Source organism: Micromys minutus, assembly GCF_963924665.1.
Source record: "Micromys minutus genome assembly, chromosome: 6".
Classification (NCBI taxonomy): Eukaryota; Metazoa; Chordata; class Mammalia; order Rodentia; family Muridae; genus Micromys; species Micromys minutus.
Genome location: NC_137975.1, coordinates 59552524 through 59564872, shown reverse-complemented (window position 1 = coordinate 59564872; position 12349 = coordinate 59552524). Strand labels below are relative to the sequence as shown.

At 43.8% G+C, this 12349-nt stretch overlaps 1 protein-coding gene across 1 annotated transcript; it reads right to left on the bottom strand.

The window, feature by feature from the left end:
* Positions 1-3151: 3151 nt before the first annotated feature.
* KLF6 (KLF transcription factor 6) lies at positions 3152-11973 on the bottom strand. Its single transcript, XM_080917631.1, has 4 exons — positions 11667-11973; positions 8175-8745; positions 6752-6875; positions 3152-6303 (listed from the first exon to the last, which is right to left on the bottom strand). The coding sequence occupies exons 1-4, from the start codon at positions 11868-11870 to the stop codon at positions 6252-6254; spliced, it is 951 nt and encodes a 316-aa protein (XP_080773757.1). The 5' UTR covers positions 11871-11973; the 3' UTR covers positions 3152-6251.
* Between the last annotated feature and the right edge of the window lie 376 nt (positions 11974-12349).

Below are 12349 nucleotides of genomic sequence, written 5' to 3'. Positions count from 1 at the left end.
ACGATTTGATCTGTCTTTCAGTGAGGATGCCTCGGTGACTGCTCAGCCCAAAGTGCCTCCTGAAAGGACGTGTAGGACCCAGCTTTGTCCCACTATGTCTCTTTTCATTCACAGATGTTTACAGAATCCTCATTAAAATTAGTTAGAGCGAAATGGAAAAGACCCTGCCATAAAATAAATCTAGTTAAATACACTTTGCTGGATTGCCTCGTTTGCATGATGCACGAGCCTCATTTTCGTCTCTTTGTCCCTCCTCTCTGTGCATTAGGTGATTCCTGCCAATGAATGCAGGGATGTCACATTCCTGATGGTGCTATCTATTCTTAAGCATTAAAAATAAATACATGCCATCTGTCTCATATCTGGAAAGCAATTTGAAACGGTGACTTCTGTTTACTTAAGGTTGCAAGATTTAAAGCTTTAGTGACTCTTAATTCTGAAGACACTCTATCTCTATTTCAGAGAATAGAAGTACTTTTAGGTGAATCCTGGAAACTGAACAGAACACTCTCGCGAGAGTGAGAGATCCGGTAAGACAGTGAACAGGGTGGGGAGATGCTCAGAAAAAATATTGTCCTTGGTATCAACTGTTCTGGGTCAGCACAGTAAGACTGGTGCTTCTGGAGGGCAGCACCTCAGTCAAGTGGTATGGTATCTTGAAGCCTCAGTTTTCTTCATTTGGGAAATGGACGTATCATTTATTGTATGGGGTACTATATATATATGCATTATATAAATGCATAGAGAATGTATGCATAAATATCTTCCTTCCCAAAATCTGATAAGAAGGTGGGAAACATCATCATCTCAATCATCATCAAATTTTGAAATGATAATAAATAATAATCCAGCTGGCAAAGGAAGTCATTAAAAAAACCCCAAAATAGTGGGGAATGCCAGTGTGGGGAGGCAGAAGAGAGTGGGTAGGTGGGTCAGGGAGCATCGTCATAGAAGCAGGAGGAGGGGGATGAAATAGGGGGCTTCTGGAGGGGAAACTTCGAAAGGGGATAACATTTGAAATGTAAATAAGGAAAATATCGGGAAAAAAGAAGAAAAAATAGCTCAGGGATTGAAGGAAAGGCCAGGTGTTAGGAGCAGTCATGAAGAGGAGAGGTGAGATTACAGTACCCAGGCAAGCATCTCCATCCCTAGCTCTGAATGGGGTGGAGACAGGAAGAACATTGGGATAAGATAATTCCAACCTAGCCAGAAAGACACCAACCTTGGATTCAGGAGAGACCCTGCCTCAAATAAATAAGGTATCTCTGATAAAGATCACTAAACAACCCTCTCTAAACAACATACACACAGAGAGACAAATAAATAAATAATAATAAGCAAATATTAAGAAATAACTGCTGGTAATATATACCACGTACATAAAAAAGGAGTTGGGTATGGAAGCTGTGTTCTTTCTAGCAATTCAAATATAAAAATAAGAGACATTACTCATTTCCATTGCCCTCAATACAAAGGCCTTATTAGACAATGAATAGAATGGGGGTTTGGGGAAGAACTGGGGAAATTCGGGGTTCCTTTACAGGTACAATAGCACTTTTCAAAGGAGGTTAGTTGTTTTTTGGGGTTTTTTTTTTAACTTAAATAAAATTATATGTTGTCAAGCATCAAATGTCTGAACAGCTGAACTTTAATTAAAGGAGTAATGGGTAGTTTGAGAACATTCTGTTTTCCATTTTCAGAACAATTTTCTCCAACAATACTTTCTCCTGTACAGAAGAGAAACTTTCCTAGGTCTGGGCCAAGAACTCCGAGGGTGGTGAGCATGCCATTTGAAGTCCACCCTACACTCACAGACCGCAGAATAGCGGTGGCTATAGAAAACCTAGACTCATGTGACCTAGTCCAGACTGTTTTACCAAGGAGTAAGTGGAGGCCCACTGTTGCTGAGCAAATTATCCCCAAAGTAACACGGCTTGTTAGAGCAAAAGTCTTCCCTTCCTCTTAGCTAGGTTTCAAAAAATTTGTTAAACAGAGTGAAAATGCTTTATATAGCTATAAATATCCGGAGTCTGCGGCTGATTCCATGCACAGCGATTCTCCTAACAGCCTTATTTGAGCATGACTTGGCTGTTTAGCCGACTTTGCATGACAACAGGGTCCGGTCTTAATAGTAGTCTCGAGAGAATGCATTATGGGGACTTTATTTAGACTGTACAGTCAAAGTAATCCAACTGTTAGTCACCCTGACATGTGCTTCGGAACACCACACACCCATAAATTCTGGCAAAAATGAAATGTCACCAGCTCTTTATGACCCAGACTACCACAAATTCAAGTTGTTAGTTAAAAAAAAAAAAGGTGCTAATCTGGGTACGCATTTAAATTTTTCTCCCTAATTATAAAATATATAAAATAAGAAAAATTCAGTAATGACCATACCACACCTAAAATGGAGGCCACCCTTCCTAGGGATCAAAGGACAATGCATTGAAGAAGAAACTCGGATTTTACCCTGTGACTACTGATTGTCTTATAGAATCTGAAACAGATTCCAAATGCATCTCTCACATTGATCCGCACGGTAAAGTCAGCGGCCAGCATCTCGAACCTCTTAAGGCGCTGCTCTGAGACAAGCTGCGCATTTTTTTTTTTTCTTAAACCGTGATGCATTTTTGCCTAAGTCGCGAAGTCACTTGAGGGGAGAGGCAATCTTGACCTTCTGCACTACTTCAGGGAACTAACCAGGAAACTCTGGGAGTAGGAGCCCGTGTCTGCAGGGGGTCTACGGGGATGGCTTTCTGGCGTGACTTCCCTTTATCATCTGCTTGCTGGTCACTTCTGTTAGACTGGTGCTGAGGCCTCTGCACTGTAGACAGGAAGAAAACAAAGCAACAAGTTTTTTTCCTATTGTGAACCGCCCTCAAAGCCGAAGGCTGTTCCTGCCAGGCTTTGGAACCCATTCAGTACATTTGAGGGAAGGGGGGAGCAACGTCAAAACCCTCCCTCGAGCTCCTGAGACAGCTGTGGTTAGTAGGAAGCCGAGGAAGGCAGGGACTGTGCTAGGCAAATGGCCCTTAGAATTGCACAATGGTGATTTCCCGGGGAGGAAGCCAGGCTGAGTAACACAGCAGGAATTTGTTAACAACCCCCTCCCCCCCACTGCACCCCAGAAAAACAATCAGGCTCCAGATGCTGATAAGAATTCTTTTTATGTTATTCGAATAAAAAATACATTCATACAGAAATATAACAATCTCGCAAAAAACAATTTCAAATAAAATCTTGTAAAACAAAATTTTACAAAAATCTTACAAAGATTCTTTAGATAACAGGGTGCTTCAAAAAAAAAGAAATAAAGAAATTTCACTAATAGAAATTTTTTTTAATTTCAAGCAAAAGTCTCTGCTTGATTGAGGCTCAGTTATCACCTGAACAGAATGTACTTGCTTATTATTAAAATTACAGGCATTGACATATACGGCACCCAGCCCCACCCAGTCGAACAACATCTATGTTTCATAAGTGAGACAAGCCAGCACAAGTCTTCTTTCTCTTCTGTTTACCATCTTACTTAATGGAATTGTTGTGGATAAACACACAGCAGGGCCAAAAAAGGAGTTTTTCCAAAACCCAGCAAATAAAGTGCTAGGATTTTGAACTGCCAAACAAAAGTGCATTTTCCCCTTCAGCGAAATGAAATCAGTTCTGTAGAGAAAAGTATTCATCAGGCCAGATAGAAGGAAACAAAACAAAACACAGTTAAGGGAGCTTCAATCATAGCTCGTTTCCAGGAAGATCAAACAAGATACCAGCCCAGCCAGACTCATTCTCATGTATGTAAAGATCCACACCCAAAAAAAGCCAAGCAGCTGGATGAGATATCAGAAATATCAGCTGTCTATGCTGTGGTATACCAAATTCCGGGAAAGTACTCCCTGAAAAAGCTGGAAGAACCTACATGCTGGAAAAAAATAGTTTCATCTGCATAAAAAGTATTCTAAAAAACAATCCCTGTGATCAGCTTACGCTTAGGTTAGATCTTCTAGTAAGGCTGAAAGGAAAATCAAAACCTTTGTGTGTCTGAGTCCAGCTGGTTGACCAGTATTTTGTTCATGCCCCTTCTGAATGGCCAAAGGTACCCTATCCCAGGTTTGCCAATAATGACTAGCAGAATCGGCAGGCTGGAACAGACTCAACGCCGACAATGTCTTCAGCAAATTATTAAATTAAAGATAAAGCCTCTATAAAAGTTAGGTTATAGTTTTCAATTTCTTTTAACCTCCTTTATGGCCATTTTGAAATACTTCTTCACAGGCTGTAGAATTTTCTAGCTAAACATTCTAGTTTCTTCTTAAAAAAATATTTATATATTATCTATATATAATATATATATACACACATACATACACATAATATACACACAAATATACATACACAAAAAATTTCATCCACTTTTTTTTCCCAAAAAAGAAAAAAAAAAGCAGTATACTTTCAGTATTATCAACAGATAGCTAGACAGGTACTCCAAACTTGTGCCTTTTGAGCAAGATATTGACATTGGTTTTTGTTTAATACTTCTGTATCTTTAACATGTGTGACAATGTTACATAAGAAATACAGCCGGTGTGTGTGTGTGTGTGTGTGTGTGTGTGTGTGTGAGTGTGTGTGTGAGTGAGTGTGTGAGATCTATACAATTGTGCAAGGTCTCTTAAAAGAGTCTCATGGTAGCAGAATTAAGTTTTCAATTGTCATGTCTATTTTTTCCCCATTTTTAACACTGACAGTCAAGTTGTTGGAAATGAACACATGTTGACATGTCAAAGGAATTTTCACCCGTTCGTTACTGTGGAGGATCTTAGAGAGGTGTTCTTTTTTGTTGTCATTGTTGTTCTTTGTTTTGTCCATATTATACATCGATACAGTACAATGCCAGGTGAAAAAAGAGCCTTAATTAAGCATGCATCGCCCATTCCCCTGTATTTGACCCCACAGAAGGGCCAGTTGCATAAGGCACCATTATGAAGGTCAACAGTGCATTAACAGCTAGAAAACCAGAAATAGTCCTCAAGGCATAAGTAAGAGACATAGCTGCATGAGAAAAAATGCTTTCTAAGCTTAGTGGTTTGATCCACCCGACTGAGGGAAAAAAAAGTTTGTGTTCTTAGCCTAATGTGACATTAGACCGGTAATTTCCAGGCCCCAGCAGTTAGACATTTGACATGTGTCCAATTTCTCCAAAGGGTACCCTAAGAGTTCCCTCCCCCCCAAAAAAAAGTAAGTTCAAATTCTGAGTCGTTGAAAATACAACCGTACATTGCACAAGATCATTTTTCACAGGGAGTGTTACAAAATAGAAGGTTCTGGGGGGCTGGGTGGGGGTCGTGTCTTGCCAGGCCTAAATGGCTTAAGGATTCATTCTACACAAACTGGATCTTATAGCTGCTTATTAACTGGAATCAAGATTGAAGACCCGATTTTCAAAGTGTTAAAAGTGTATAGCTCCCCCAGACCATGCACGACTTGGTTTGTATAAGGGAAAATGACCACTGTTATTTGTAAATACAGCTTACACAATGGGTTACAAATGAGCTCCACGTAGCCAGTAAAACAAGCTACTTGACACACTGCACATTTGATAGCTGCACCAGACATCAGAAAGTCCTTTCACACAGGAAAGGGGGACAGGGGCTCCCCCTACCCTTAACACTCTCCACTATGGGGTCCTGAGTTCCCACTCCCACCCTCCGAGTTTTTCCATCTTTTTTTTTTAATTTTTTATTTATTTATTTTTTTTGTTTTTGTTTATTTTTTTTTCTAAGGTGCAGACACCCTTCAGGAAATGATTGGTGGTCAACTCATCCCTTGGTATACTCCTCACACACAAAACATTCAAACTGCTTTTTTTTCTGTCTCTTGTCGTTGTTGGCCACCACAAGGGGGGAAAAAAAAGTTTGCCTCACCATACAGTCAGTAACAGATCCTCAACATACAAACATCCCACCCATTAACATTCTCAGTGCGCATGCTCACGGCAAAAAGCTTAGAGCTTCTCAAAAGATTAGGAACCAGTGGCGAGTCCTGGGTCACCCAAACACCATGCACCGTGGGTGCTATGCCGCTTCTGACATGACTTTTGTAGCCCTCAAAAGACCTTCCAAAGAGAGGCCCCTGGAGGTAACTGGGTAGGAAGCAAAATGGCATGCTTTGGCTGGTACAGGCATCCCTTCTTCCATGGCCACCTCTTAGCCTGGAAGCTTCTTTTAGCCTACAGGATCCGTTCCTCTGCTCCCTCAGAGGTGCCTCTTCATGTGCAGGGCCAGGTGGTCAGACCTGGAGAAACACCTGCAAAGGCAAATCAGAAACAAAGAAGTGAGTTTTGTCTCCTGGATTGTGGCACACCAGATACCACAGTCTTTGGATGAGTCCTCTAAGTTAATACTCTTAGGGACTGGGAACCCCAAGGCAAAGGAATACAAATTCAAGAAGTCTTCAGAGAACACCTAGGAAGTCCCAGAAAGCCTATTTCTCAGTTTTTGAATTTGAAAACTTTTGAAGTCCATTTCAAAAACCTTTTCCTACACAGTTTTCTTGTAGAAACCTGGCACCCTGATTCCTAAGAGAGACAGTCAAGATGTCAGAGACTTTTGCAAAAGCCCCAGACTTAAAAGAAATGGCACCAAATAATAGGAAACTATTGGCCCTCTTTCCACAGTGTACACAGAGCACACACCGACTCTGCTCTGGTTATTCCTCATTCCCATGATCCCACACTTCTTTTTCATTGACATACCTGTCACAGTGAGAGCATTTAAAAGGCTTGGCACCAGTATGCTTTCGGAAGTGTCTGGTCAACTCATCACTTCTTGCAAAACGCCACTCACAACCTTCCCATGAGCATCTGTAAGGCTTTTCTCCTGGGGGGGAAACATGTGACAAGGGCATATGACTTCACTGACATGAGGGTGGAAGAGAGAAAATTCACCAACATATACTGTGGGGTGCCATCAGCCTACAGACATCAGCATATGCTTTAATGGCAGGACAGTACCATTGGTAAGCTAAAGGTCACAAGCATCTACGCTTTTTTTCTAGCCTAGCCTGAAGCTGTTTATTCCAGGGATACAGGTTTGACAAAGTCATGCTACCAAAGTTACCTCATAACGATGACAATTACTCAGACTGATGACATACTTGCAGAGTGAGGTGTCAGCCCACAGGACCCACAGCCTTGCTGAGGGAGGAGATTTATTGCTTTCTCCATGGAGACGCCCCCTCCAGCCCTATCTGCGTCCTTACTCATTTCCTTGTGGAATGAGTCCTCTGGGATCCCCTTCTACATTTCTACAAAACTGAAACCATGAGTTTCTGAGAAACCTCATTCAGAGGCTTTCAGATCAGTTACTAGATGGCAGATTGACATCTCTCCCTAGCTAAATTGTAAGTGTAGAACAGAATGAAATGCTATCCATGAGTGGAAAAAAAAATACTCACTGAACCCAAGGCAACAACTGTTTTGTTTGGGGAACACTCACATCCTCTCTAAGTTCCATGCCTACTCAGGGTCCTGACTTCATCTCTAAAGAATCTGACAATCTGGAGTTTACAATTCCTTATCCTGTTATCCTTCCCCTCCTATCCTGTAGGTTCTGATGGCAGTTTTCAACAAACAGAACCTCAGTCTAAGTAGTGGCATTTATGCTGAGAAAGCCCATGTTCTATGTGGCCGAGTGACACAGAAAAATCACAGTAAATGCCCATTGGCCATGACAACTGCTCACAGTGAGGCATCAAAATACAAGTCTCAACATCATCGAACTCCAGGCTGCCCAGGGACCCTCTGTCCTGAGTCTGCACTTACAGGACAAAGAAAGAGGCACAACCCAACATAGCTTGATGCATGGACAATGGGAAATGAGCACTGGGTGGGTGAAGGTTTGGGTGTCCACAGAGAATGGGATCTGGCCTCTTGTTTAATCTGAAATCATGAACCATTCATCTGATTCAAATGTCCAGGCTTTTAAGATTCTACTCTGAATCCCCCCCCCCAAAAAAAAGACCCAATTCCTTAAAGACAAGAATTTAGGAAGTGAGGATTTCCATGCTTGTGATCACATCCTGGGGAGGCCTGGCTCCCTCCCAGTGCGGATTCCATTCAAGGGTGCCCACCAGCAGCTGACCGCCCAGGCCCCCAAGAGGGGATTGAGGGGACTGACCTGTGTGAGTGCGCTGATGTGCTTTCAAGTGGGAGCTCTTAGTGTAAACTTTCCTGCAGCCATTAAAGTGGCAACGATGCACCCTCCTTCTGCCATCCGGGGAGGCGTCACCACTACCCTTGTCACCAGACTTCCCCGAGGTCCCACTTCGAACCTTCCCGGGTGAGGGCAGGTCTGGCCCACAGCCCCAGAGTTGAGAAGATTCCCTGTTCACTTCTGGAGAAGAAGGGGGTGTAGAAATGACGGAGGAACTCAGATTTCCTGAATTGACTAAGACTTCACCGATGGGATCAGAGGTAAATTTCGTCGTGGGTGAAAGTTCCTCCGAACTGTCTGAAGACTCGCTGCTAACATCGGAGTTCAGGCTGTTGGTCTCTATGTTATAATTAAAGCTGGAGCTGATCAGAGAGTCCTCTGGGGGACTAGAAGAAATCGTCAGTTCTGACTCCTCCTTCTTCTCCCGAGCTAAAATGATTTTGGTCCACAGGTCTTCCTGGTTGTCAAATTTTATCTCGGAGGCTGACACGTAGCAGGGCTCACTCTGAAGATAGCGTTCCAACTCCAGGCAGGTCTGTGCAAAAGGAACCACAAAAAGGCACATGACTGTTAGGGCTACTGAAAGTGGAACTGAACGCAGGGAAGAAAAAAAAAAAACACAGAGGAAAGAAAATATGCAACAAAGGACACGAATAAATTATCTCTGTGTCAGGTCCTGGAGGTCACAAAGTCTTCTGCAATGGGAAGCTATGTGCTCACCAGTCCTAGAGGAGAGCAGTTTCTAGGAATCCGAAGGAAAAGCAGAGGTGAGACCTCTCTTGGTTTCTCCAGTGTTGGACCAATGACCACAATGAGTGATGATCACTAAGCCTGTTTTGTTGTTATAGTTACAAGTGTTGACATTTCTAATGAGGATCCTGGTAAACCACACAAAGAGAATCAGCCTTACACACATTGCTCCCCTTCCCACCAACCTAACAGGTTTAACCAGATCTTCTGACATTCTCTAGAACTGTGAGTATCAATGAGAGAGCCCTGGCCATCCACCAGTCTTCACACATCGGGTCAGAAAGATGGCCCAGCACACAGTGTGGTCTGGAGAGTGGGGGGTGGGAGGGGCACAGCTGACCATATCGGGCTGGCTGTAGTCAGACAACAGACAGCAGATATCTGTCTGTATGCACGTCACAGACATTGATAGATTTGAAAAGAAACCTCTCATTCTCTGTGTAGCTGAGACCGAGGAGATACACACACACACACACACACACACACAAACACACACACACACACGTGTCTATTTTCAAATGTCATTTCCCAAGTGTAGGACTATGGATACCACAAGACTTTAACAATTTCTTTGCACTGGCCAGAGGGAACCAAGAAACCTCAACAACAGAAGTAAATTCTTCCAGAATGGCCATCTGCTATTGTAAAGGATAGAAAGGGGAAATTACTCCCTGGCCCTTCTGGAAGTCCCACAATGAACAAGGACTTTATCTCCTGGCCAAGGGTACAACAGTATGAGTCATCACTCCTTTTTCTTTCACGCAATGCCAAAGGAGACTTCCTTTTGAAATTCTGACCAGCAGCCAAATAAGGACCCGGCTCAAATATACATGCAGTGTGCAGTGCACAGGGTACCCCTTTCCCCAGCCCTGCCACCAACCGCCCAAGGAGCTACACACTTCAGAGATCAGCAATCCCCTCTCCCCACCATCTCAAACTTTCTAGCCACTGAAAAAGAAAAATGGTAGGAAAGATTTTAGGATTCAATTACTGTAGGCCCTGATTTTTTTTTTCACTAGCTTTGCCAGCATGCCCATATAAGGCTGTCTGTGCTTCTGTGTGTTCTATCCTACAGACAGAAATTTCAGCACTAAACTGCCACAAGAAAATGTCATCAGGGTATAGACCATCTTGAGCACAAGCTACCAGCTAAAGGGCTAATGCTTACTTAACAATGTGCCTCCTATCACAGCATACACACATCCTCAGCCCTCCCTGCGGAGGGCTTCACACAGCAAGCTCCAGCAAGCCAAGGAAGGGGGGTGCTCCTTTTCTCTTTCCCCCCAAAATTCGATGTCTCTTATGGTGCGTACGGTATTAGGGATTGAGGCGGTCATACCTATTATTGATGTTCCAAAGAAATGGTGAGCACATTTATGAAGATCTTGTTAAACTTTAATCAACTGGCTAATTTAAAATCTCCATTATGCTGATGAGAAGTGGGGACCCGATCGAAGCTCTCTGGGAGTTTAAAAGGCTCTGAAGGGGACCAGGAGCCAAGTCTGGCTAGTTGCCCAAATCCCAAATGCCTAAAGGAAACTACTAAGATCAATTTCAATCACGTCTCAGGGAGCAGCTTCTTTGAGGAGGAAAAAATGGGGAGGGGGAGAGAAAGGCAGAGAGGATTGTGAACAATTAAGCCAGCATGTGGAGGTTTCAGCCAACACGTCGCTTTTCCTGCGTTTTAAAGCCTGAGAGGTTGTGAAACCCTCGGAATATATTTCATCTGTTAATTCACTTGGAGAAAAAAAAAAAAAAAAAAAAAAGCCAGCCCAGAAGGGTAGAGAGACGCCACGGAATCATCGTTTTAAAGACAATGGTAAAAGTGTTTGAAAAAAAATTTTTACCACTTACAGAATTCTAAGACATAGAAACGGGATGAGGTGTTTCTTTTATTTCCGTTGCCCCAAATTCTAGTTCCACTAAAATTCCGGAATTCGAGATTTTCCTTGCCCAAAGTAACACCCGAAGCAACTAGGAATGGACTCATTGTCATATGACTGACAAGTCACTTGTGTGCAAACAGCACCCCCCCCCCCCAACACACACACCCGCTGTGCAATCAACAAGAAAAGCAGGTAAGAAAAACAAGGCAGACATACGTGAATACTAAGAAATTATCCAGAAGGAAAAGAAACTGTAAACGGCCTTGAGTTCAAAAAGAACTGCTCCGTTTCGCGAGCAAAATATTAAGACTTTTTAAAATTAGATGTACAAATATCAAAACAAAACCGAAATCCTTAAATCAAATCTTTTGGCAGTCGAGGCAAGCTCGTTCATATGACAGGGTCCAGCTGTGGAGTTTGGAGCTGGTACAAGACCCAAACTTGTGCCAATGGCTCAGGTCTGGATCAGCCAGAGGAATTTGGGGTCCCCCCCACCTCAGGTGTATGCTGCTCGGAAGCTCGGAATTAGCAAAAAAGAAAAAGAAGAAGAAATAAACACGTACTGGGTAGGAGAGCTCGCCTCCACACAAATGACAACTCTACTCCTCGCTCCCGAAGGCTCGCTCTACAGTGCCTTCATCATTCCAGGCAGCAGAAGGACATCTTAAGAATATTATTTTATTTTTTTTTAATTAGGCAAATGCTAATCATCATTTAAAAAGATGCACTTCCAAGCACACACCATCTTGCCTGCTCCTCCGCGCGACTCCCTTCTCGGCGTACCGGGCAGGTGAAAAAAAAAAAAAAAATCCGTATTTACCTGTTGCCAATATTCCTCCAGGGACGGCAGAGCCGAGAAGTAGCCCGTTTCGTGCACAATCTGTAGTTCCTGGAAGATGCTACACATTGGGAGCACATCCATGTCGGGTTGGAAAAGACAGTCCCCGCTGTCGGGAAAACAGGGAGGTGAACGATCAGGAGTCGGAGCAGAAACTGTTCCCGGGAGCGCAGGTGAAAGTTTCATGCAAACTGGATGGCGCTGCAATCGGACGCCGGGTCCGGACCCTCCCGCAGCCCGCAGCGCGCCGAGCCCACGCAATATTTGCAAACAGCGGACTGACTGCAAGCGTAACCCCTGCAAAACTTCCCTATTCAAAGCTCCGCTGCCAGCCTCCCCCCTCCTCCCCCGCTTGGCTCCCCCCACTCCTCCTCCCCCCACGTGACCAGCTTGGAGCTCCGCCCCCCACGATACCCAATCCTGCCGCTCCCGTCCCGGGGGCTGCGCGACGATGATGTCAGCTCGCACCAATTGCCGGTGCGGACACACAGCGGCCCCGCCTGGCGTGACCGAGCCTCTCCATTAAAGGCCTAACTATTGGTCCAATTCGAACTCGGCCTGCGCTGATTGGAAAGACGTTTCGCAGGCTATTTTTAGCAGGGTATATAAGGCGAGGGCTACGGCGCGCCGAAGGAGTCGGCGCTGGGAGGTGCACAGCCTAACGT